Source organism: Mauremys reevesii, linkage group 7 (assembly GCF_016161935.1).
Source record: "Mauremys reevesii isolate NIE-2019 linkage group 7, ASM1616193v1, whole genome shotgun sequence".
Taxonomy (NCBI): Eukaryota; Metazoa; Chordata; order Testudines; family Geoemydidae; genus Mauremys; species Mauremys reevesii.
This window is the reverse complement of record NC_052629.1, coordinates 43,146,458-43,171,119: the sequence shown is the minus strand read 5'-3', so window position 1 is coordinate 43,171,119 and position 24,662 is coordinate 43,146,458. Positions and strand designations below refer to the sequence as shown.

The 24,662-nt window shown below is 46.3% G+C and overlaps 1 protein-coding gene across 2 annotated transcripts in view; it reads left to right on the top strand.

Moving 5' to 3' along the window:
- Positions 1-9,435: 9,435 nt before the first annotated feature.
- The window catches only part of CCAR1 (cell division cycle and apoptosis regulator 1), a 46,067-nt gene continuing 30,840 nt past the window's right edge, over positions 9,436-24,662 (top strand). The window contains exons 1-3 of one of the 2 annotated variants that reach the window (XM_039480862.1): positions 9,436-9,583; positions 11,390-11,507; positions 24,080-24,252. In XM_039480862.1, the coding sequence (XP_039336796.1) occupies positions 11,435-11,507; positions 24,080-24,252 (246 nt within the window). In that variant the 5' untranslated portion in view covers positions 9,436-9,583; positions 11,390-11,434. The remainder of the gene's footprint in view (positions 9,584-11,389; positions 11,508-24,079; positions 24,253-24,662) is intronic. The other variant, XM_039480861.1, reaches the window with a different exon arrangement.

Genomic DNA, 24,662 nt, shown 5'->3' with positions numbered 1-24,662 from the left:
CTCACAGAGATTGTGGAGAACACAGCAAGCAGCAATAACAAAGGGGACATTGGTTTGGCTGAGGTCTGAGCGAGTCAGTAATGTGCGCCAGCGCGCCTTTAAACGGCCAAAGGCACATTCTACCACCATTCTGCACTTGCTCAGCCTGTAGTTGAACAGCTCCTGACCACTGTCCAGGCTGCCTGTGTATAGCTTCATGAGCCATGGCATCAAGGGGTAGGCTGGGTCCCCCAGGATAACAACAGGCATTTCAACATCCCCAACTGTTATTTTCTGGTCTGGGAAGTAATTCCCTTGCTGCAGCCGTTTAAACAGAGTAGTGCTTCTGAAGACGCGAGCGACATGAACCCTTCCTGGCCATCCCACGTGGATGTTGGTGAAACGTCCCTTGTGATCCACCAGTGCTTGCAGCACCATTGAAAAGTACCCCTTGCAGTTTACGTACTGGGTGCCCTGGTGCTCTGGTGCCAAGATAGGGATATGGGTTCCATCTACCCCCGTGTAATAGTCCGGTGTTGGGGTCGTGCCCTCTCAGGGGCCGTCGGGAGCCAGGCCGCCTCACTACACGGCCCAAATCAGTCTCCGGGTTCTGAAGGTCTTGGGGTTCTGCCCCTCAAGCAGGGGCTGAACAGAAGGCACACGGTTACTGCAATGAGTCCCAGCCCTCAGTCAGGGCGGGGCAGCAGACACTAGGTCTAGGCTCAGATCCTTCCCGCAGGCTGAGCACCCATACAGTCAATAAGCCACGGCCCTCATTCAGGGCGGGGCAGCAAACCAGTTCTAAGCTCCGGTCCTGGCAGCCGGAGCTGAGCCGTTACAATGTCAGTAAGCCCCAAGCCCTAGCTCAGGGCGGGGCAGCACACAAGAGTCCAGGGAGCTCAGATCCCACTGCAGGCTGAGCAGTAACAAAGTTAACAAGCTAAACCCAGGCCCTCAATCAGGGCGGGGCAACAAACACAGCAGTTCTAGGCTCAGCTCCTTACAGCAGGAGCTGAGCAGCAATAATAGTTCAGGGCGCAGGTCCTTGCATCAGGAGCTGAGCAACAATGGTCAGTAAGCCCCAGCCCTAGGTCAGGGTGGGGCGACAAACAATAGTCCCAGGGGCTCAGGTCCTTGTCTCAGGAGCTGAGCTACGGCAATAGTTCTGGAAGCCCAGGCCCTTAGTCAGGGCGGGGCAATAAACAATAGTTCACGGCTCAGGTCCTTGTCGCAGGAGCTGAGCAGTCACAACGATACCGGGGCTCAGGTCCTTGTGTTAGGTGCTGAGCCACAGCAGGTAAGTGCAGGCTTCTCTGCCTGACCGCTGGTAGGAGGGGGAGTCTGCCACCCGTGAGTGGGGTGGCAGGGGGGACACAGGCCCACCCACTCCACTGTGTCCCAGCCCGGGGCCCTAACAGCGGCAGTCAGTCTGCTGCTGTGTCGGTGGGGTCCTGACCGAAACACACCGACATCGGCTCTTCCTCTGTCGTAGCCAGACTGGGGTCAGCTACCCCCGGGCTACTTCCCATCTCCCCCTCCATGGGTACCTGCTCATCGCTGGGCTCGGCAGCGGGGTCCCACACCATGGGCTCCTCGGCGTGCTGAGGGCTGTCTAGGTCGGGCTGCTCCTCCGGACTCGGGTTAAGGGGGCGCTCGGGCCGCTCCTTGGGGTACCGGGCTCGGGGCAGGCTCGGCCAGTCCACCTCGGGGTACCTGGCTCGAGGGAGGCTCGGGCGGTCCACCTCGGGGTACCGGGCTCGAGGGAGGTTCGGTCCGTCCGCGTCGGGATACCTGGCTCGAGGGAGGCTCGGTCCGTCTGCGTCAGGGTACCTGGCTCGGGGCAGGCTCGGTCCGTCTGCATCAGGGTACCTGGCTCGGGGCAGGCTCGGTCCAGCAGGAGCCCGGTCAGGAGCGTCCGTCCTCTCCGGCCGCTGGGCTCCAACTGAGTGCTGAGGCCGGGCTTTTATACTTCCTGTCCCGCCCCTTGACTTCCGGGGGGCGGGAACAGGTGGTGGTGGCTCCGCCCACTGAGGTGGCTGTTCTGGTTCCTCTCTCTCAGGGGCCGTCGGGAGCCAGGCCGCCTCACTACACCCCCCCCCCCACAGTTAGGGAATCCCATTGCAGCAAAACCATCCACTATGGCCTGCACGTTTCCCAGAGTCACAACCTTTCATAGCAGCAGCTTAATGATTGCTTTGGCTACTTGCATCACAGCAGCCCCCACAGTTGATTTGCCCACTCCAAATTGATTCCCGACTGACCGGTAGCTGTCTGGCGTTGCAAGCTTCCAGAGGGCTATTGCCTCTTGCTTCTCCACTGTGAGGGCTGCTCTCATCTTGGTATTCTGGCGTTTCAGGGCAGGGGAAAGCAAGTCACAAAGTTCCATGAAAGTGCTCTTACGCATGCGAAAGTTTCGCAGCCACTGCGAATAGTCCCACACCTGCAAAACTATGCGGTCCCACCAGTCTGTGCTTGTTTCCCGGGCCCAAAATCGGCGTTCAATGGCTAGAACCTGCCCCATTACCATCAGGATCTTCAAAGCGCAGGGGGCCGCAGTTTGAGAGAATTCTGTGTCCATGTCCTCATCACCGCGCTGCCGTAGCCGCCTCCTCCTCGCCTGGCTTTGCAGGTCCTGGTTCAGCATAGACTGCACGAGAATGCGCGAGGTGTTTAAAACGTCCACGATTGCGGTATTGAGCTGAGCAGGGTCCATGCTTGCTGTGCTATGGCATCTGCACAGTTCACCCAGGAAAAAAGGCGCGAAACGGTTGTCTGCTGCGTTCATGGAGGGAGGGGTGAGGCTGTACCCAGAACCACCCGCGACAATGATTTTTTGCCCCATCAGGCACTGGTACCTCAACCCAGAATTCCAAGGGGTGGGGGAGACTGCAGGAACTATGGGATAGCTACGGGATAGCTACCCACAGTGCAACGCTCTGGAAATCGACGCTAGCCTCGGACCGTGGATGCACACCGCCGAATTAATGTGCGTTGTGTGGCCGCGTGCACTCGACTTTATACAATCTGTTTTACAAAACCGGTTTCTGTAAAATCGGAATAATCCTGTAGTGTAGACGTACCCACAGATGATAAAAATTTCATAATCTTCCTAGGAAGAAAGGAGTGCTGTGACTAACTTTTCCTCAGACAGCCAATGCATTCTCTTCTGCTTTCGGGATGTAACCCCCATCCACCTCAACACCACCCCCTTTCTAAACAGCTCCAGTTTGTATTGTGACAGTGTAACATGCTGCTGGGAACACTCAGAGCTCTAAGCCACTGTTACCTCTGTCTCAGTATGAGTGAGCTTTGTTGGAGCTTAGACTGTGTGTAGCTTCCTGCTAAATGAGTCTGTATTCCTTAGCAGCAAACTCCTCACGGCTCTCGTGGCTCAAACGTGAACTATCAGTGAACACCAGCCCTTGAGCACCTCAGATGTTCCTCTGCAATGCATAGCCTCTATCACCAGGTATTCACAGAAGATAATCATTTTGCTGCTCTTTTAAATAAATCAGTATATTATAGTTTATTAGTCTGGTAACCGTATCCTTCCCTTTAAACACAACACTAAGTTTGTTTATGATAAAAATAAAACCTGTTTATTAACAAAAGGACATGGGTTAAGTGATACAAAATAGAAGATAGAAATAGTTAAAGTTAAAAATATAGTTTCTAATAGTTAAGCCCTAACTTTAAAAAGCTACAGATTTTATTTAAAGTTGTTTCCTCACCAGTCTTTCTTTCCCAGCAAGGGCTGACTTATGTATCCAGGTTCCACAGCAGAGCCCAAGGTGTTAGTTTTATTTGTCCCCTTAGATGAAGGGTAATCCAAAGTCTCTCTGTGTCATCTCTCAAAATCTGCCTTTGTTTCAAGGGTCATGTAATACAGTGAGACTCACCCCCGCAGCACCTTCTGTCAGTCATCCTGCGAATTAGCTCTTTTGACCTGGACACCCTCTGCAGGCCAGTATCCTGCTTGCCGCTAGGCCCCCGCCATGTCCCTCCTGGACCCAGTGCCCCTTGTCCACCAGTGCTGCCCCTTGGCAGTACAGCCACTCTTAGGGTCTGCCCACCCAGGGGAACTGCCCACCCACTATCCCCACCTTGACTCAGTCTTGGGCTACTGCCAGTCACCATCTAGACCCCACTCACTGTGGCAGACAGCAGTGTAAAAGCCACTCATCCTAGGCAAAGGGGGGTGGGGGGGTTGGATCAGCTACCTCTGCCTACCCTGGGCTGCATCCAACAAGGCCACAGGCTGGGGCTTTTCCAGGCAGGAGCTCCCTTACCCTATTCTCCAGCTCTGTTCCCCTCAGGTACACTGTTCAACTTCCCAGCCAATAAACCCTTCTCAAGCTAGAGAGAGTGACTCTGTTCCTGGCCCGCTGCCCTCTTAGGCTATGGCTACACTTGCACTTCAAAGTGCTACCGCGGCAGCGCTGCCGCAGCAGCGCTTTGAAGCGCTAAGTGTAGTCAAAGTGCCAGCACTGGGAGAGAGCTCTCCCAGCGCTATCCGTACTCCACCTCCCTGTGGGGAATAACGTACAGCACTGGGAGCCGCGCTCCCAGCGCTGGGGCTTTGACCACACTGGCGCTTTGCAGCGCCGCAATTTGCAGCGCTGGAGAGGGTGTGTTTTCACACCCGGCTGCAGCGCTGCAAATTTGCAAGTGTAGCCATTGGCTTATAAGGGCCAGCTGAGCCCTAATTGGGGCATGGCCACAGCTGAGCCTGCTTCCCCAATCAGCCTGGGAACTACTTGCTCCCAGCCACAGCCCTCTCTGGGCTGTTTTAGGCCCTTTAAGGCCGGAGCAGGTGCCCACCACGCTACAGTAACATTAAGCCTTCGAGTTCAGTTTCTGTCTCCTTGGGGGGACTCCATCTTGAATAAAGTGTCCCCTGCTGTGTTCCAATGTGATGCTTCCTGCTCCAATTTACAATTTAAATGTTATCTTCCTGCAACTTCAGCTACAAATTAATAGCCCATTGAATTAGGCCACACCTCAATTGGCCTCTTTGCTTTGTCTTTAGAAAACCTGTTATTAACTCCTGTGCTGTGCTTAGTTTAAACACCTTTCAGTCACAGACTGTAAAGCATAATATCACTGAGTATCCCTGATTCCTCACAAAGCATTCTCCCATACATTTCACAATGATATTATTGATGAGTGAGTTATTAGTTTTCAGATGATACCTCACAAGGCACATTGTGTACAAATATCATTGCAGTACCTATTGGGTTTCCGGGAAGTGGGCAGGCAGAAGCCCACCCACTGCTAAAGGATCCCCACCAGCCTAAGATATAATTGCAGTAGTATTTAGGTCTTAACACAGGGTGCCTAGGGTTACAGATGATAAAATTGGGGTGGAGTGGCGTGGTAGAAGCACTGAGGCTATGTCTACACTACACAGCTTTTAGCGACACTGCCACGCAAGCCATGACAAAACATGGTTTTCAACTCTTAGCTCTTCCATATCAGCATTTAAATGTCCTGAAAAATAAACCTGTTGGAAACTTCTAAGGTGCACCGTAGGGCAGGGGAGGGCAAACTACGGCCCATGGGTTGGATCCAGACCATCAGGACTTTCAATCCAGCCTGCAGGATTGCCAACCCCATGGCGCAGCGGAGTAAGGTAGGCTTCCTGCCTGCTCTGGCCCTGCGCCACTCCCGGAAGTGGCCGGCACCATTTCCTATGGCCCCTGGGTGTGGGAAAGGGCTCCATGTGCTGCCCTCGCCTGCAGGCACCGCACCCCACAGCTCCTATTGGCTGGGAACAGGGAACTGCGGCCAATGGAAGCTTCGGGGGTGGTACCCTCAGGCGAGTGCAGTGTGTGGTGGAGCTGCCTGCCCCACCCCCAGGAGCCACTGCCAGACATGCTGGTCACTTCCAGGAGTGGCGTGGGGCCAGGGCAAGCAGGGAGCCTGCCTTAGCCCCACTGCACTTCGCTGCCACCCTGGAGCCGCTCGAGGTCAGCGGCGCCAGGCTGGAGCCCGCACCCCAAACCCCTCTTGCACCCCACACCCCAAACCCCTGCCCTGAGCCCCCTAACCCCCTGCCTTGATCTCCTGTCACACCCCTCCTGTACCCATACCCCCACCCTGAGTCCCCTCCCACACTCCACACCCCCTCCTGCACCCCATCCCCTGCCCTGAGCCCCCTGCTGCACCCCACATCCCTCCTGCACCCCAACCCCCTGCCCTGAGTCCCCTGCTGTACCCTGCACTCCTGCACCCCAACCCCTTGTCCCAGTCCTACATTCATGGCCCTGCATACAATTTCCCCACCCAGATGTGGCCCTCAGGCCAAAAAGTTTGCCCACTCCTGCCATAGGGCAAAGACAAAGAAAGACCCACTAATAAATTTAACTAATAAGCTGTATTTCCTGATATTCAGTTTCTTTCCTTTGTTCATTCTCCTCCCATCAATCCTTGTTATCCATCGGATTCTATCACAATATATAAAATATTTATTTAACCATATTTTCCCTGTGCTTTTTCCATGCCATTTCTGCTATTTGTTAGCACTAAAGTCACAACAACCTGCTTTAACTTGGAAACAGGCGGATCCAGAGACCAAATAACTCAATATGAGTCTTGCCTACACCATACATGTAAAGGACAATGCCAAAAACTTGCCAGTGAAGGGGGAGGCTAATTTAAATTAAAAAAAAAAATTCAAAAAAGAACTAGATAAATTCATGGAGGATAGGTCCATCAATGGCTATTATCCAGGAGGGGCAGGGATGGTGTCCCTAGCATCTGTTTGCCAGAAGCTGGGAATGGGCGACAGGGGACGGATCTCTTGATGATTACCTGTTCTGTTCATTCCCTCTGGGGCAGCTGGCATTGGCCACTGCCGGAAGACAGGATACTGGGCTAGATGGACCTTTGGTCTGACCCAATATGGCCATTTTTATGTTCTTACCATAGTTCTGAAAATTAGTTGTATTTCTAGTAAAATCATTGTTCTCTGGTCTGTTGGCCAAAGGGCCTTTTTATGAGTTATTCCACTGACCTCCTCTTGTGGGGAGATGATTTAGAGCAATGGTTCTTAACCAGGGATGCATCATCTCGATATTGGCCTAGTTTTACAACAGGCTACATAAAAAGCACTAGAAAAGTCAATACAAACTAAAATTTCATACAGACAATGATTAGTTTATATTGTTCTATATATTTACACTGAAATGTAAGTTCAATATTAATATTCCAATTGATTTAGTTTATAATTATATGGTAAAAATGAGAAAGTAAGTTTTTCAGTAATAATGTGTTGAGATACTTTTGTATTTTTATGTCTGATTTTGTAAGCAAGTAGTTTTTAAATGAGGTGAAGTTTGGGGGTATGCAAGACAAATCAGACTCCTGAGAGGAGTACAGTAGTCTGGAAAGGTTGAGAGCCACTGATTTAGAGATTTAAGGGGAATTGCAATCTTGATTTCCTGTTGTCTCAGGTAGAGTATGACTATAACCATTGCTAATATGCTCAGAGCTCACTTTTGTATTTCTTCTAGATCCTCTTCCTGTTCCACCAACCCACAATAGTTTGTTCTCTAACTCCAGACACTTTTCTCTTATGTGTATTTTTACAATTATTGTTTATGTTATTAATTATTGTACATTCTTTGCCAGGTCACCATTAGTCCCTACACTTACCCCTCTGTCTTGCCTCTCTGGTTACCAGCCCCACACTGTGCTGATCTGATACTGCTCCTCACACTAACAAAAAAGAGGCATTCCTTCCACGGATGCTAGTTTAGCACACTGAAAACTACTAGCTCAGAAAATGCAGTAAGGGAACTCTGTGAGTGTAAACAGCTATAATCACATACCCCATGGCACAGCTAGTTTTCAGTTTAAATGTTTGGACCTGTTTATTATAATGCTTCATAAGCACATTGAGATGCTCCATAACTGAGGAGCATGGTAGGGAGTGTTGCTTGTAAACATCGCTTGATCTCTTGAACTGTACCAACTATACTGGGGCCATGCTCTGCAGTCTTTATTTGGACTGAGTAGTTATTCACACAAGATAGATGACTTCAATGAGACTACTTAAGGATTAGATTGAGTAAGCATAGTAGGATGAATAAAGAATTTAAATTTATAGAACTATGCTTCACAATGTAAAGATTGTTCTAAATCATCAAATTTATTCAGTAGCTAAAATGCAATATAAATAAAGTTATAAATATGATAACTTTGCCTCTCTTTGCACCTTAATGAGATAATTTATTTGTTTCAACTCTATATTTATCTGGAGTACTTTGTGGACTGTTGCTTGATTCTAGTTACTCTGCCAGAACATAAAGCAGTTTGTGCCGCTTGTGAATGTGGAATGTGTCATGACTCATTGGGATGAAGCCAAAATATACCCTCAGGGAAAAATTCTGGTTGCACTGTGCCTTTTAAATGGATTTTGCTCCATTTCCAATATATAATTGGAAATGGAGCAATATATATCAGTAAACTCTTTAAGAGTAAAATTTTGCTTTTGTAAGAGCCATGCCTTTTTCGGCTCTTAATGAGACCAGCAGTATCTTACGTTGTTATGGTGCTTTTCAGCCCAAAGCAAATGCTTGTCTTCAGTCAAAAGCCCAATTCACATAGCTTTTTGCAAGAAATCTCCATGTAAGTCAAACCTTAGCACACACCCCCTCCCATAGGCTAAGACGTCTGTATAATTTGTATGGAACATATTTCCAGCAGTTGCATATACTCATAGCCCTGCTCATGTTTCTGTTCTTCCTCTATCCCAAATGGTCCTGTGTGCTGGTGCAGCAACAACAGCTGTGAAATGTGTGTGCACTTTGTGTGGAGTGGAGTCCCATTGCACAACTACAGCTCAATCTGCCCTTCTGCATGGTAGCCATGCAGCATTTAGTGCCTTGAATGCTCATGGAGCACATTTCTCTCAAATATTCCTCATCTCAGTACCAAAGTTCCACACAAATGTGGTGCCTCATCACTTTTATATTGAAATAATGTACATCATTAGTAAAGAATAGTTACACTGAGGTTCTGTAATGAGTCGTAAATAATAAGGAAAAAGTCATGTAGCCTTTGGAGTTTCCTTTAGCTGGGATCTTTGTACAGGAGTCTTGGGAGGGGGCAGGTGCACACGGAAGAGGCATCATAAAGGTGTCATAAATTCAGCACAGCCAGGGAGAATCCTGCGGGATCCAAGTGAGAGAGAAATAGGTCGCATTGGCATCGCTTGACACAACCAGGCAGCCTCTGCCCGAAAACAAGATGGCGATACTGTCGGCCTTTGAGTCATATGCCCCGAAGCAACATGGCGGCGAAGTGCCTCATCCAGAGAAAGTGCCTACGCCCTCTCCCCGCGACCTGCACGGCAGGAGCCCGCCCGGAGGTCGCCTCTTTGCGCGTGCGCAGTAGTGACGTTTTCCTTGCTGTAGCGTCGGAGACCCTGGCGGAGCACGTGCGGAGGGACGCACGTTTTAATTAACGTCAGCAGTAGGCGCCGTCGGCCCTTTCCGCTCCGTCCTGGGGGGCATGCGCAGTGGGGAGCCGCGGCAGCGTATGTGTGTGGGCTAGATGGGTTTGAAATGGCTCCAGTGAGGCCCAGCCTGGCCTGGCTCAGGTACGAGGGGTGCTCGCGAGGTTCGGCAGAGAGGCTCCGAAGGGAACGATGGGGGCCTCCGGCCCGGCCCGCCCCGCCCCTGTAACAGGCCTGTCTAGGCAGGACGGGATCCCTTGGGGGTAGGCCCCGCTCCCGCGTTCAGGCCCCGCATTGTTGGCGGGGAGGAGCGCACGAAGCCGCTTGCTTCGCCTGGGCCGTTACTGAGCAGATACCATCCCTCAGAGGCCTTTGGCCTCGCTCGGTGCAGCGGGAGGCTTCCTCACGGCCACCTGCCCTCGGCTTCCCGCACCGAGACTCCCTCACTCGGGCCTGCCCTCGCCCCCGCCGCCTCACAAGGGCGCGCGGAGACTCCCTCAGAGCAGCCCCTGCCGTGTTCGCTGTCTGCCCGTTCAGGTTGCAGGCCCAGGCTTCGATTCTTAGGGGGTTCGAGCATCGAGGTTACCGTGAGTTGCGGGCAGAGCCCCCCTTCCTCCTTAGTTATTACCGGGACTCTGCGGGGTGGCTCTCGGGGCAGCGACTGTCTTGTCTGTGTTTGTACAGGGCCCACGGCGCTAGGGTTCTGCTCTATGCCTGGGGCCCCGTGGTGCTACTGTAATACAAATCGCAATGAAGAGTAATGTTCGGTAGACGAATTTACGTCCCAACCCTGTACATACGTATGTGAGTCATTCCTGTGAGATCAGTGGGACGGTCTGTACATAATTAAATACATAATTAAATGAAAGTGTTAAAGCTTTAGTCATTTTGCAAATGACTATTCAAGTTAACAAATAATCTGAATTGAAAAAGTCCAGGAACAGGTGGAGAGCGACAGATAACTCCTGTAGTGACTCTAGCTAATGGGGGGGGGGGGGGAAGAGTGACAGGGGTGGGAAGGAGGAGGGCATTTAAGCTTTCTCTCTATGCCACAAGAACTGTTTGTATATTGACTGGATTTACCACTTATTACTTACTTAGGGTGTCCATGCTGCAAACAAAAAAAAAGTGTGTTCTTAACTCTGGTTAAAATAGCAGTGAAGGCAACTCAGGTTAACAGCATGAGTTCAACCTGGCTTTAACTTGCACTCCTAGAGACTAACAACTCTAGTTAAAAGAAGGATTGCTGTGTCTTCACTGCTATCTTAACCTTCCTATTTAAAGGTGTAACTATCTGGGTGTAACTTTCCAATTGTACTGCTCAGCAAAAGTGCCCAAAATTTATATATTGCATGTTCCTACTAACCATGTTTGGAGAGTGAGTGACTTTGAGCACAAAAATGATTTTTGCTTATTTAAAAATTGTTTTATTCTTCTGTGAAATCCCCCCAGACCTCATTAGAAACTTTAATTTAATTCAGTTTTCAGCTTTTCCCGTACATTTAAATAGTTTTAGTTTTGTTGTCAAGATGTGAGGAGGGATAGCTCAGTGGTTTGAGCATTGGCCTGCTAAACCCCGGTTTTGAGAGTTCAGTCCTTGAGGAGGCCATTTAGGGGTCTGGGGCAAAAATCTGTCTGGGGATTGGTCCTGCCCTGAGCAGGGGGTTGGACTAGATGGCTTCCTGAGTTCCCTTCCAACCCTGATATTCTATGATTCTATGAAGGGCTCTTCAGTGTCTCAATGAGAGTAAGATCTCATTCTGTCATTTGTTAGATTGCACATTGATTTGACAGAGCTCAGAAGCTTTGCATGTTGAACACCAGACTCATGTATAAAAAGAAATCTTTGACCTAGGAATGGAATAGTTAAAAATTTGTGGAACATGTTTTAAAATACTGTTAATATTAGCTGAAATATTTATAACAGTAGCTGCTTATTCATTTTAATAGATCACAGTTATAGAAGATAAAACACTGAGGATTTTGCCTTCCATCATGGCTCAGTTTGGAGGACAGAAGAATCCCCCATGGGCTACTCAGTTTACAGCCACTGCAGTATCTCAACCAGGTCAGTTTGTACATCATTTAATGTTTGAACTCTGACATCTAGTTGAATTGCAGATTCTACTGTTGTGCAGAATGATATATTTCAGAGTAGCAGCCGTGTTAGTCTGTATCCGCAAAAAGAACAGGAATACTTGTGGCACCTTAGACCTGGTCTACACTGGGGGGTCGGTGTAAGATACGCAACTTCAGCTACGGGAATAGGGTAGCTGAAGTCGACGGATCTTATTTTTACTTACCTCCTATCTCACGATGCGGGATCGATGGCCGCAGCTCCCCCGTCGACTCCGCTACCGCCACTCGCCCTGGTGGAGTTCCGGAGTTGACGGGAGAGCATTCAGGGATCGATACATCGCGTCTCGTCTAGACACGATATATCGATCCCCGATAGTTCGATCAATTAGCAGGTAGTCTGGATGTACCCTTAGAGACTAACAAATTTATTTGAGCACAAGCTTTCATGGGCTACAGCCCATGTCATCAGATGCATACACTGAAACATACAGCAAGAAGATATTTATACATAAATGATATAGTGCTAACAGAATATTTACCAAACAAGTCAGTTTACATTTAAAGGTTGACTGTCTTAGATTTGAATGAAATAATAATGGTAATCAGTTAGGTATCTTAGTGAACAACTTAAATCACTTATATCCAAAGTTGTGTAAAATGCATTTTGACAATGGTAATTCGTCACTCAAGATGAAATGTAAAAGGATTAGTAAAGGCTGATGGAATAACTGCTTGGAAATCCTAAGAGTTTCACCTTAGGAAACTTCAACCAGTATCACATATCTACACAATGGGTGTTTGCTTTTTGCTTATTACTGAATGTACTTGTGTATTGTAGTAAGTACTTCTTCTTTGAGAATCGCTTTTATAGATTCCTATTCGTGGGATGTGCTTGCACTCTCTGTGCAAACTGGAACCCTCTATCAAAGTTACCTGCACCACAAGTCCTGTCTTGATGTTCAAAAGAGTGTTTTTCAGTCATTGTGGCCAGTTATCTTAATGCAATTCTAAAATCCCCAATCAAATTGCAGGCTAACTTGTTTGAAGCTATGTCAACTGGCTGTATTTTAGGGTGGGATCTCTTCTAGATGTAAAGGAGTATAAAGGTTCCCAAGCAGCAACGTGAATCTGAAGATTGCTATATAGTAGTCAAAGAAATCAAGTGTTTTGGTACTTCTGTTGCTGTGGGCTTGCTACGACCCAAGAGAGGAGACAGAGGCACTCCAGAACTAAACATTGTGGGTTATTTCAGCATTAAGATTGCAAAGTCAAGCACGTGGAAGTTAAAAAAGTGCCGGAATTAAGGTTACTTGTGCAACCTTAATTTGGTCTCCTTATGCATATGTATTATGATACTGGCTTTAATTACACAATCACATACTATTTTATTCCACAGAGCCCCTGCCTCATTCAGTGTGCTCAGTTAGTGAGCAAATAAGCAATATTTTGTTTTCCCATTATTCAGTGTGTGGCTTTAGTTTAGGCCTTTTTTACAGCACACTATTCAAACTCTTCTCTAAAGACAGAATTATTAATTTTCTCATGGACTTTTCTGTGAAACTCATCAGTATAATATCAGAGTGTTTCATAAACACAAATTAATTTGTCTCCCAAATCTTCTGTGAAAGAGAGTATTTTCATCTCCATTTTACAAATGGGAAACTGAGGCACCGAGTAAGATCAAAAGTATGCACTAATTTTATGTTTTCAGTTTGAGATGCTTAGGACTTGATTTTATAAGGTACTTAGCATTATAGGTGACTATATATTTAAGCACAGCTCCCATTGACTTCAGCTGCTGCTGAGAGTGCTCAGCACTTTTACAAAAATGAGGTTCCAGGGTTTCAAGCTGGGCATCCAGAAAAAATAAGAAACATAGTTAGTGACCATCTCCGAAAAGTTTGGTTTAAGAGACTTGCTTAGCATCACACAGGAACTTGGTGGCAGAGGCAGGGATAGAATTCAGTTCTCCAAGGCAGCATTTAACTGTCTTAATCATGATACCTTTCTCTTTTTGCCATCACCTGTGTCATTTGTTACTCATCTTCCAACTTCTGTAACAAATGAGGCAGGAATTCTGCAGACAAGTCTCCTTCGCTAAACAGTCCTAATTCATCCTCAGTGCAGGTCCATCTTGTGCACTGGATGAGGCAGGGGTTCTGTGGAAAAATATAGTATGTGATCATGTAAGTGAAGACTCATTCCCAATGCATATTCACTAGGGGGCCAAATTAAGGTTACACAAACAACCTTAATTGGGGGCATTTCCTAACTTTTGAGTGCTTGACTTTAATGCAACCTTAATAATGTTCTTAGTATATTTTTTGTATGTAATTTCCTGGCTTATTAAAAAAGCAAACTGAAAACACAATTTCCATCACATGGCAGTATATTGACACCCATGTGGATCATCACATTTGGAACCTTTAATTCCACCACTCAGACTAATGCCATTTGAGGTAATGGAGTAACTAATAGAAGATAACATACTATTTCTATATGGAGCAACAGTAGAGGGGGATGGTATAACTGTGAAACCCATTGGCAAAGTATTTGCTGACAGCAGGAGGAATGTTGAGAATCAGGAATCTTTGGTTCCATCCCAGGCTCTATAGGGGAATGTGTTCTGGGGAGCATAGATTTTTCTGCTTGTTCCCCAATCTTAAAGTTTAACCCCCTTTGCCCTGTCCCCTCAAACTTGTCCAGATCCTTTCTCTTCCCTGTACCAGGTTCCTTGTTCCAGACTCATTCTCCTTGCCTACCACATCCCAATCACCACTCTTTAGACTTCTCCTCCCCATCCTAGTTTCATTGCCTAGCCAGTTGCAGTTCCACCTCCCATCTCCTTGTCCAAGCTCTCTCCCCCTCCAGTCAGACTCTCCCAGCTCTACTCCCTGTCTCCTTGTCTTTCTCTCATTGCCAAACCAGTGGCAGTCCCTATCTATTCCTTTCACTTTTGCTGTCTCTTGTCCCCCTTGCATTTGAATCGGATGGCTTCTGACTGCCAGCAGCAGGAGCCATTGGGGGCACAGGAGAGAGACTTTCTGCCTTGTTACAATGCTTGGCCATCAACGTGACCAGGGAGAGGCGGTTGGCCAATGGAGACTCCTGCGACTGTGGGGCTTGTTTCCGGTCCTTAGTCTGTTCACGTATCCGGGCGGAGTTCCTCTGGGCGGCGTCCACTGGCTCCCTTGACGCCTTCGAGGAGCAGTGGGCGCTGTCCGGGGTTCTCTGCTCGGTGTCCCCGTCAGGCTCCCTTCTTATCACCCTTTGACCGCACTCCTGTCCCTGTTCTTTTATTAGTTGTCCCCCAAAATTAGTGGGTTTCTGAGGTCCTGTAGATCCTCCCCTTAGGCTGTGGGGGGATCCTTTAGCATTGGGCGGGCTTCCGCCCGCCCAGTTCCCAGAAATCTAATAGATACAATGCTTGGCCCTACCCTGGTTCAGAGCCTCCACTGCAGGGAAGTGGCCTGGCACATGTTCGGTTGCGCTAGGGGGTTGGTGCATGCACAGAGCTGTAAGAGTTGTGAGGTGAGGGACCATGCTCAGTCACTCTGGAGTTGGTGCATGAGTAAACTGGTCAACACTAGGAGAGGTGAGAGACTTGAACGTGCTCAGTGAGAATGGACTCTCCAGGGTTTAGCTGTTGAATTCTAGTAAGCCTTTACTGAACATTATTTTTTCAAAGGCTTATAACCTGACCAAATTTGGGTGGATTTTCATGGGGAGGGCAAAAGGCACATTCCAGACTCAAAAGCCTCCACCTCTCAAATTTCAAGTGCCTGCTCCAAAGCATGCAAGTGCTAGTATTTTGAAGAGAAGGTCCCAAGGACTTTTTAATGTGGTCAAAATAAGGTGTTTCCCCCATCTTCATTCTCTGAAAGAGGAGACATCTGTCACAGAAATTTTCAGCTGAAACTGTTAAAGTTTGGCAAAGTTATAAGCAACTTTTCTCCAGCAGCCTTCTCTGTCAAGATTGCAGCTTGCAAGCAACCCAGTAAAGATCCTTGGTTTCATGGCTTCCTGCATTTATTGTTTGCAAGACTTGGAATAAAGCCTTTCTGCTCTGGTTAAGGGTAGATATTATGGGGATGAGCACTACAGAAAATCTTGAGAATGAGTCTCCTAGATGCAAGCATATTTGCAGACCCTGGTAATAGTGCTGGACATTTCCCATAAGTGCCTGCAAGGGTTTCCATCAGCAGTGATTGTGACACCCTTTAGGTTTTGGCTGCAATCCTTAGTAGGGACCATCTTCAGAATCAAGATTTGTGGATAACCAGTGAAGCCAGATTTTTTTATAAACTTCTTTGAACCTGGAACAATCTGATTTTGACTTGAAAGCTTTTCTTTTTCTGATTAATTTTAACACGTGGCTTTGTGCTATATCATTGGTTTTCAAACTTTTTATATTGGTGACCCCTTTCACACAGCAAGCCTCTGAGTGTGACCCCCCCATAAATTAAAAATGAGGGGTAATTTAATAGGGGCAACCCCTGTGTATCCATCTTGTGACCCCCAGTTTGAGAACCCCTGTGCTATATTAATTGACAGTGAGGAAAATGAATCTTGGGGCCCTTGGACAACCCAACTTTGCCATCTTGAACCTCATCTTCAATCTTGGGCTTTTATACCGACTGGGAATAGTTTTTTGCAAGCACTTTGGAGGACAGGATTAGAATGCAAAATGACTGTGACTAATTAGAGAATTGGTCTGAAATCAAGGTGAAATTCAATGAAGACAAATGCAGAGTACTTCACTTAGTAAGGAAAAATCAAATGCCCAACTACAAAATGATGAATAACTGCTGAAAAGGATCTGGGGTTGATAGTGGATCACACACTGAGCCTTTTCTGCAATTACACCTCTACCCCGATATAACGCAGTCCTCAGGAGCCAAAAAATCTCACCGCCTTATAGGTGAGACTGTGTTATATCGGGTTTGGTCCGATACGCCGTGCCAGACTGGACTAGCTTCCCTGGCGGTGATTTAAAGGGCCTGGTGCTCCAGCTACTGTGGGGAGCCCCGGGCCCTTTAAAGCACCGCCAGAGCTCCGGCAGCAGGGCTTAGATGGGGATTTAAAGGGCCAGGGGTTCCCCGCAGCGCCTGGAACCTCTGGCCCTTCAGATCACTGCCCAAGCCTGGCTGCCAGAGCCCCAGCGGGAATTTAAAGGGCCCGGGGCTCCAGCTGCTGTGAGGAGCCCTGGTCCCTTTAAATCACCGTCAGAGCTCTGGCAGTGGGGCTCAGGTGGTGCTTTAAAGGGCCCAGGGCTCTCCATTGCTTTACCGTGTTATATCTGAATTCGTATTATATCGGGTCGCGTTCTATTGAGGTACAGGTGTACATCACATTGTTGGCTAATATTCTGGGGTATATTAATAGGAGGAGTGTATATAAGACACAGGAGATAATTGTCCCACTCCACTGGGCACTGGTGAGGCCTCATTTGGAGTATTGTATCCATTTCTGGGCTCCACACTGTAGGAAAGATGGGGACAAAGTGGAGAGCATCCAGCGAAGAACAAAAGTAAAAGGTTTAAAAACCTGACCTATGAGGAAAGATTAAAAAAATTGGACGTTTAGTTTTGAGAAAAGAAAATGGGCGGGGGGGCCCTAATAAGTCTTCACATATGCTAAGAACTGTTATAAAGAGGACACCGATCAGTTCTCTGTACCCGCTGGAGGTGGGGACAAGAAATAATGAGCTTAATCTGTGGCAAGAGAGATTTGTTAGCTGTAAGGAAAAACTTGATAACTATACTGGTAGTTATGTTCTGGAATAGGCTTCGAAGGGTACATCCAGACTACCAGCCGGAAAGAAAGAAATTTGGCCAAACATTTGTCAGGACTGGTCTAGGTTTACTAGTTCTTGCCTCAGTGCAGGGGAATGGACTTGAATGACTTCTCAAAGTCCCTTGCAGCCCTACATTGTTATGATTTTATGATCTTCTGGGGAGGAGCACAAGCACAGTGGACAGCCTCATTCCAAAGTATACGCTGCTCAGCATAACTGATCCCTCAAGTCTTCAGTGTTAGCCTGCATATTTCAAAAGTGATGAACACTTCCATTAGATCGCTTTCCCTCTAAAGAGAATTCATATTCCTTTTTGTTTTGATCAAGAGGACGTAGAGGTTTAGATTCTTTGAAAGATGCTTTTGCATGTATTCTAGAGTCAGGCGCACCTGTATGACTCTCCTGCAGTTCCTTTCATTCTAAATTCAATCCGGAAATCTTAAATGAACAGGACTTGAGTAACTTTCTTAATTTGCCTATTCCACTGCTGATTTGGTTAAGATTGTCTTCCTTGCTTGGGGAAGAATATGTGCAGGAGGGGACAAATGGCAAGTCTTCTCTGCTTAAGTTTCAATCAGTGTCACCCTCTCTAGAGGGTTTTGGGAGTAGTTCATCCATCAACTTGTGCTCAAGACCCATGTCCTTTGTGGCTGTTGACCGCCTATGGAGGAGAACTGAGTACATTGTTGGTAGAGGTTGTCAGCACATCTGAGGGTGCTCTTGATGATGGACTGTCACTCTTCCTCTTGAGTAGCATTGTCCCTCTCTAGTGGTGCTCTTGTGTGGTTCTTTGGGGTCCCATCTTGTCATCTCCTCTTGCTTAATGTGCATGTGATGTTGGGAGGAGACATGAGTTGCAATGTCTGCAATATGGTGATGAGACACAGCTTTATGACTCCATCCCCACTGAGAATGTGGTTGATTGCATTACTCAGTATCTGGGTGAAACTGGAACATGTAATGAGCATCTAGGACCCCCTACTAATAGAAATTGCTAAGACTGAATTTGAAGAGGGCAGTCTTATCACTTTCATTAAAGCATTCAGTAGTCTAAATACTCGAGAAGCTATTGTTTTGCAATACAGATTACTTTACTGGGAAAAAATCATAAGACTGCTGAGTCAGATAACAGCAATATGTGGATATTTCCCTTATCGCTAATACAAACACCATCATTCACTTATCTCAAGGCCTGCATGGCAAAGATCAGTACCTGGATATAGAGTAGTTGGATGAAGTTAAACCTTGGCATGACTCAGATCACTTTGGAACGGACAGGCAAAATCTTGGAAGAACATGCTGCCACACTAACATGAATCTCTGGAGGACATCTGCCCCCACATTGTCAAATTCAAGTGCAGTGTTCTACGCCGTGTTGATGCCTTATACAATCCGGACTCTCATCTAGTGACAACTATAAAAAAGCTACTTTTGCTGTGCCGTATCTTATCTGATGCAGTCCAGGCCTTAAACTTCCATGTATTTGTGACTTTGAGGTTTGATTTATTGTAATGCAAGGTAACTTGGTAAGAAAGCACCAACATTGGGGAGGGAGACTTCTGGTGCAGAAATCAGTGACCCATCTCCTTACTAAGAGGTTGATGAGAGTACATTATCGCTGTACTTTGTTCACTTCTCTAACTACCTTTTGAATATAAAGTAAAAATTATGGTGGTGATTCAATAAACTTTATGTGAAGACTTGTGCCCTGAAGTGGGAGACCTTTCATTGTGGACTCTGCTGAGGTAGTACTCAGTTAATGTCCACAATTCAACTGACTTTATTTTTTTCCTTCAATCAGCATACTCAGGCAGGTTAACCTAAAAGCCCTATCTCAGATTCAGTATCTTTCATGTTTTCACATGATACTGAAAAGATATTTTTTAAGGGTCTCCTTATTGTCATTAATCTTTATAAAAACATCCTAAACTTTCTGATAGGACAGTATTAACTGTAATAAATAAAAACTGTTGGAAGTTGGTCTCTCTCCCATCTTTTTTGGTTCCGTGTACACATTTTCTTTAAACTTTTTTCTCTCCTGATATCCTCTGAAAGAGAACCACATAAACAAGAATAACTTAGACTTCTCAGGGGAAACTGAAACTGACTGTACAAAGAAAGTACTGTCAAACGAAATAGATTCTTCTTTAGCTTTAGTTACCTTAGGAGTTTCTTGCAACAATACTAAGGGTACGTCCATACTACCCGCCCGGGTCGGCGGGTAGCGATCGACTTCTCGGAGTTCGATATATCGCGTCTCATCTAGATGCGATATATCGAACTCCGAACGCGCTCCCGTCGACTCCGGAACTCTACCACCGCGAACGGCGGTGGCGGAGTCGACGGGGGAGCCGCGGACTTCGATCCCGCGCCGTGAGGACGGGTAAGTACTTCGAACTAAGGTACTTCGAGTTCAGCTACGCTATTTGCGTAGCTGAACTTGCGTACCTTAGTTCGAACCCCTCCCCCCCAGTGTAGACCAGGCCTAAGGAGTCTACCTTCCTGCTCTTTAGAAGTGATGGTCGCAGTCCTTATGGGATCACTGTTTGAGCCATTTGAAGTTTCTCTTGATATATCTAGAAGGAATGATTTGTTATTGACAGGGAGAATGCGTGAAATCCAAGGTCTTTATATGGTGTTCCATATAAATAAGAACGTCTTGTGCCACCATCCTGAATTTCTGACTTAAAAAAATCTGTGTTTTTTGTTTTGTTTTTTAAACCTAAATCAAACCTTGTTTTTCCCCTCAAATCCTCAAGAATTACCTGTGGTGGTAGATGGTTATGCAGCCTACATTTTAAATATGTCCTTAGTTACCTTTACGTAGACCTCACACACTATTTGTATAGCGTATGGAGAGAATTCCACAGAAGACAGTCTGTATTTACTCAGATGTTGTCTAACTCAAGAACACTTTACATAGAAACCTACTATGAGGGTACAGATGTCTCAGTATCTAAACTCAAATGCCAGTAAATCTAAGGCAGTAGTCTTTATGCATGAGAAATTTCTTTGTCTTGGAGATTTATGAATCTCAACAGAAACCCTTGAAAGAGAGTAGTAGTATTTTCACTTCAGAGGGGTGGGGGTGGGGGGGTGTTTAGACACACATTAAATACTTGGCCAAGTCACAGAAGGAGTTTTTGACAGAGTTAGAAATTGAATCTGGGTCTCTTGAATACCAATCCAGTGCCTTAGCCTCTAGACCATCATTATTCCATGGGTTTTTCTGATTACATAATGTCCAATAAGTGGGATTCTGTATTTGAGATTTTTGAAGGAGAAAGAGAAGCTACTTAATAGAAAATGTAGTTAGTTAGTTGACATGATTTCTTATCTAGATGTGCACTTTTCCTCTTGTTTTTGAGTCTTAGGCTCTTTGTGAAAAGGAACTGGGCTGTGCTAGGGCTCCTTAAGTAATCCTAGGATCACATTTTTGGTCCCACGAAGAGGGCATGCGTGCATAGCCCTAACACACTGCTGTTTTTAGAGGCTTCTACCTTGACACTTAAGGTTGCATAGGCATCCTGCAAATATAGATCTATTTCTCCTTTCTCAGTCAGCTTCTCCTGTTTCATCTTGTAGCAAAGATTTAGTCTGGTTTATTAATAAGGAAATGATTGTAATGTTACAAATTTAGAATTATTACTTCACTACTTGCTTAATGAAGTGAAGATGATGTCTTTTGTTTAAATATACAATTCTGTTAATTTAAGTAAAAATCCTAAAACTATTAAATCTATGAAAAGTTAAATGGATTCTGGCCTGATCTGCTCACCTTTACAATCTTTAGATGATATTTTGTAGTTCTGAGGATTCCTTTTTTTTTTCTGTATATTTTTTCCCTCATAACAAGCCTAGAAGACAAGCTCAAAGGAGGATATGGTTCCCTTCAGATCCCATTAATTCCGCTCTGAAAAGCCTCCTCTTTCTGTATTTAATTAGTGAGCTGTAATTTGGCATCCATAATGTAGATTTGAAAGTAGTTTTGGAACCCGTGAAGTATTTTTCCAAGTAGAAACAGTGTTATCTACAGAAGTAGTTCTTTCAGTTTCATTTCTTCTGATCTGCTTTTACCAGCATGTGTGGTGTTGTGGCAAAATGTTTAACAAAATTTAACTAAAATCAACAAAGATGCAACTCTTTTTACAAAATTACAATGGTACAATTTCAGATTTTGCCCCTCAAATTTACATAATAGAAATTATTAAAATATCCTGTGAGTTTCACAAACTTTCTAGTTAGATTTTTCTTAGGATTGGTTTACACTAGAAAGTATTGGCATTTATAGCATTAGTTCATGCTCATGGAACTTTGTGTCTACACGTGAAAGTGCTTGCAAACATTCTAAGTACCATTGTAAGCACACTAGCTATAGCAGAGGTGGGCAAACTACAGCCCGTGGGCCACATCCAGCCCGTGGCACGCTCCTGCCCGGCCCCTGAGCTCCTGTCCTGGGAGGCTAGCCCCTGGCCCCTCCCCTGTTGTATCCCCGCAGCCTCAACTCAGTCTGCTGCCAGCGCAATGCTCTGGGTGGCGGGCTGCGAGCTCCTGGGGCAGCGCAGCTGCAGAACCTGGCCTGACCCGGTGCTCTGTGCTGCGCGGTGGCGTGGCTGACTCCAGATGGGCGGCGCGGCTGTCTGTCCTGGCGCTCTGGGCAGCACGGCTGTAGCATCGCCAGCCACCGGTGCTCCAAGCACCGCGGTAAGGGGGCAGGGAGCAGGGGGATTGGATAGAAGGCAGGGGAGTTTGGGGTGGTGGTCAGGGGGCAGGAGTGTGGCTAGGGGGCAGGGCGGTAAGAGGGCAGGGAACGGGGGGGTTGAATGGGGGAAGGGTCCGGGGGGGGCAGTCAGGAATGAGAGGGGAGGGGTTGGATGGGGTGATGGAGGGCAGTCAGGGGTAGGGGTACCAGGGGCGGTCGGGGACATGGAGGGTTGGATGGGGCAGGAGTCCCGGGTGGGGGGCCGTCAGGGGGTGAGAAGCAGGAGGAGGCGGATATGGGGACAGGGGTGGGCCACGCCTGACTGTTTGGGGATGCACAGCCTCCCCTAACTGGCCTTCCATACAATTTTGGAAACGCGATGTGACCCTCAGGCGAAAAAGTTTGCCCACCCCTGAGCTACAGCAAGGTTTACAGTTCAGTTTGACCAGTTCAGTACTAGTGTAGAATGAATGTTTAGATAATGTAGCTGTAAGTATCCATTCATTTGGCTGTCCTAGCAGAATTCCACCATGCTTTTGTGGTCTCTCCAGTAACAATTCTGATGACTCAATAATGCTGAGAGTAGCCCAGGAAAGTGATTGGTTGATATATCGATACTCTTCTGGGAGTTATCAAAGCAATCCAGGAGCTGCATGAGGCATATAGACCACAGTGCTAAGGCCTTAGAGGAAACAGAAAAAGGGGGATTCTAGTGAAAATAGACAAAGAATAGCTACCTCTCACCTCTTTATCCCTAAGTAAATCTTAGCTTTCTACCCATTACCTAGTGGTGCTCCAGGTTACTCCTTCCGTCTCTTACTAAAGGACAGATATATTTGTTGGTGGGGGATCTTACTGCATTAAGATTGGGGGAAGGGAAGGTGGTTAGGAAATTTCATTGAGCTGTATGGAGGGGCCCATTAGGATGTCTTCCCTCTGGTTCTGGACTTCTCCTGTCTCTGGTTCCTGTAGAAAAACTCAGAACAGAATGAAATATTAATCCAGCTATAAAAATTAGCAAAAATCCACGGAAAGAAGGAAGTAAGCTATTAATGTGACAAAATTAAAATTACATAAGTTATTTAAAAAACTAGCAAATCAAACTCCTTACCTCCTTGTAATTTTAGAAGAGAAGTTAACAGGATAGCCAATATGATGCTAGTATGTCACACTGTTACGGAGTATGTTAAATTGCTCCTTTTTCTTGGGATTGTATTTATGAATAGTGGGTGGCAAGCAAATAAGAATAATCCAAAGGGCTCATTTGGTACAGAGGGGGTTGAAATGCCCTAAAGTATAAGTAAATATTTTAAAAGATTCATTGCGCTGGTAATGACATCTGTTTGTGCTCTCATTACTAAAACATGACGTCTTTCAGCATCATCTCTTTGTCACAGGCACTTTTGTCCTAAATCAGAGCTAAGTCATGAGAGTATGTGTGCATGCTATACGTGGTACCATGTTCTTGATTCCACCAAGAAAAATGTATTTGAAACAACACTGTCAATCTGGCAGAATTGTGGTGGCTGTCAGTGCTCTGTAACTACCATCAAAAAATAACATTTTTCACTTTGGGGTACCAGGGCGGAGCTTGCAAGGCTGAAGCTGTCCACCTTTTTGCCAGTCATGAGCAGCAAAAATCTACAACTAACGCCTTACTAGCCACAGTAGTCATCAAGGGCGGCCATGTAGCAGAATTACAGCTGCTAGTGCAGCCAACCCCCTTACTGCAGAAGAGCTTGTTACAGAGGCATGAGTTCCAGCAACTTCTTTTGTTGCTAGAATAGAAACCTGGTGACTGTAGTATTATGGGTGTGGGTTCTATTTATTATGGATTCTAATTTAATATGAGGCAAAGCTTGATTTTTAAAGGCTTGCTTTTTAAATATTTGTTGTTATCCAGGAGAAATGGCAGCGGGGAATCAAGATTCAGGAGTGCCCCTGCCCCTTGAGAGAGTTAGGAGTAGGCCAGGGGAAGAAAGCACTAGCACTGAGAGTAAGGATTCTTTTCTTGCCATGATGAGAGTCTTAATGCATAACTGTTTGTTTGTTCTGTTTTCAGCTGCTCTTGGTGTTCAGCAGCCATCATTGCTTGGAGCCTCTCCTACAATATATACCCAGCAAACAGCATTGGCGGCAGCAGGCCTCACTACACAAACTCCAGCCAACTATCAGCTAACTCAGACAGCTGCTTTGCAGCAACAAGCTGCAGCTGCAGCTGCTGCATTACAACAGGTAAGAAAATTGTGTTTTAGGAGTGATTCTGCTGAATACACGAACTTTGTAATATAGAAAACGTTGGCCCTTCAAGCCTAAAGTAGCCTAACTTGAGGACCAGTAGAATAAAATGTTTGCCTTCCCTGTACAAACAAGATCGATTTTTAGTGAACTGAGTTTTATTGTCAATAAGCTCCACATTGATCGTTACAAATACTTCACTAAGCCACAATGCATAGTTTAGCAATATTTGACATAATTTCATGTTTTGTGACCTAGATATTTAATTATTTTGAGTGGCAGGATTAATGGATGATGTTTGATATTGTGGAACGCTGAGATGATCCAGGATGAATTTTTAATTCTGAAGATCTTTGTTATAAGAGTAATTGGTGGACTGTATTGGTCAAGTTTTGTATTAGAAATGA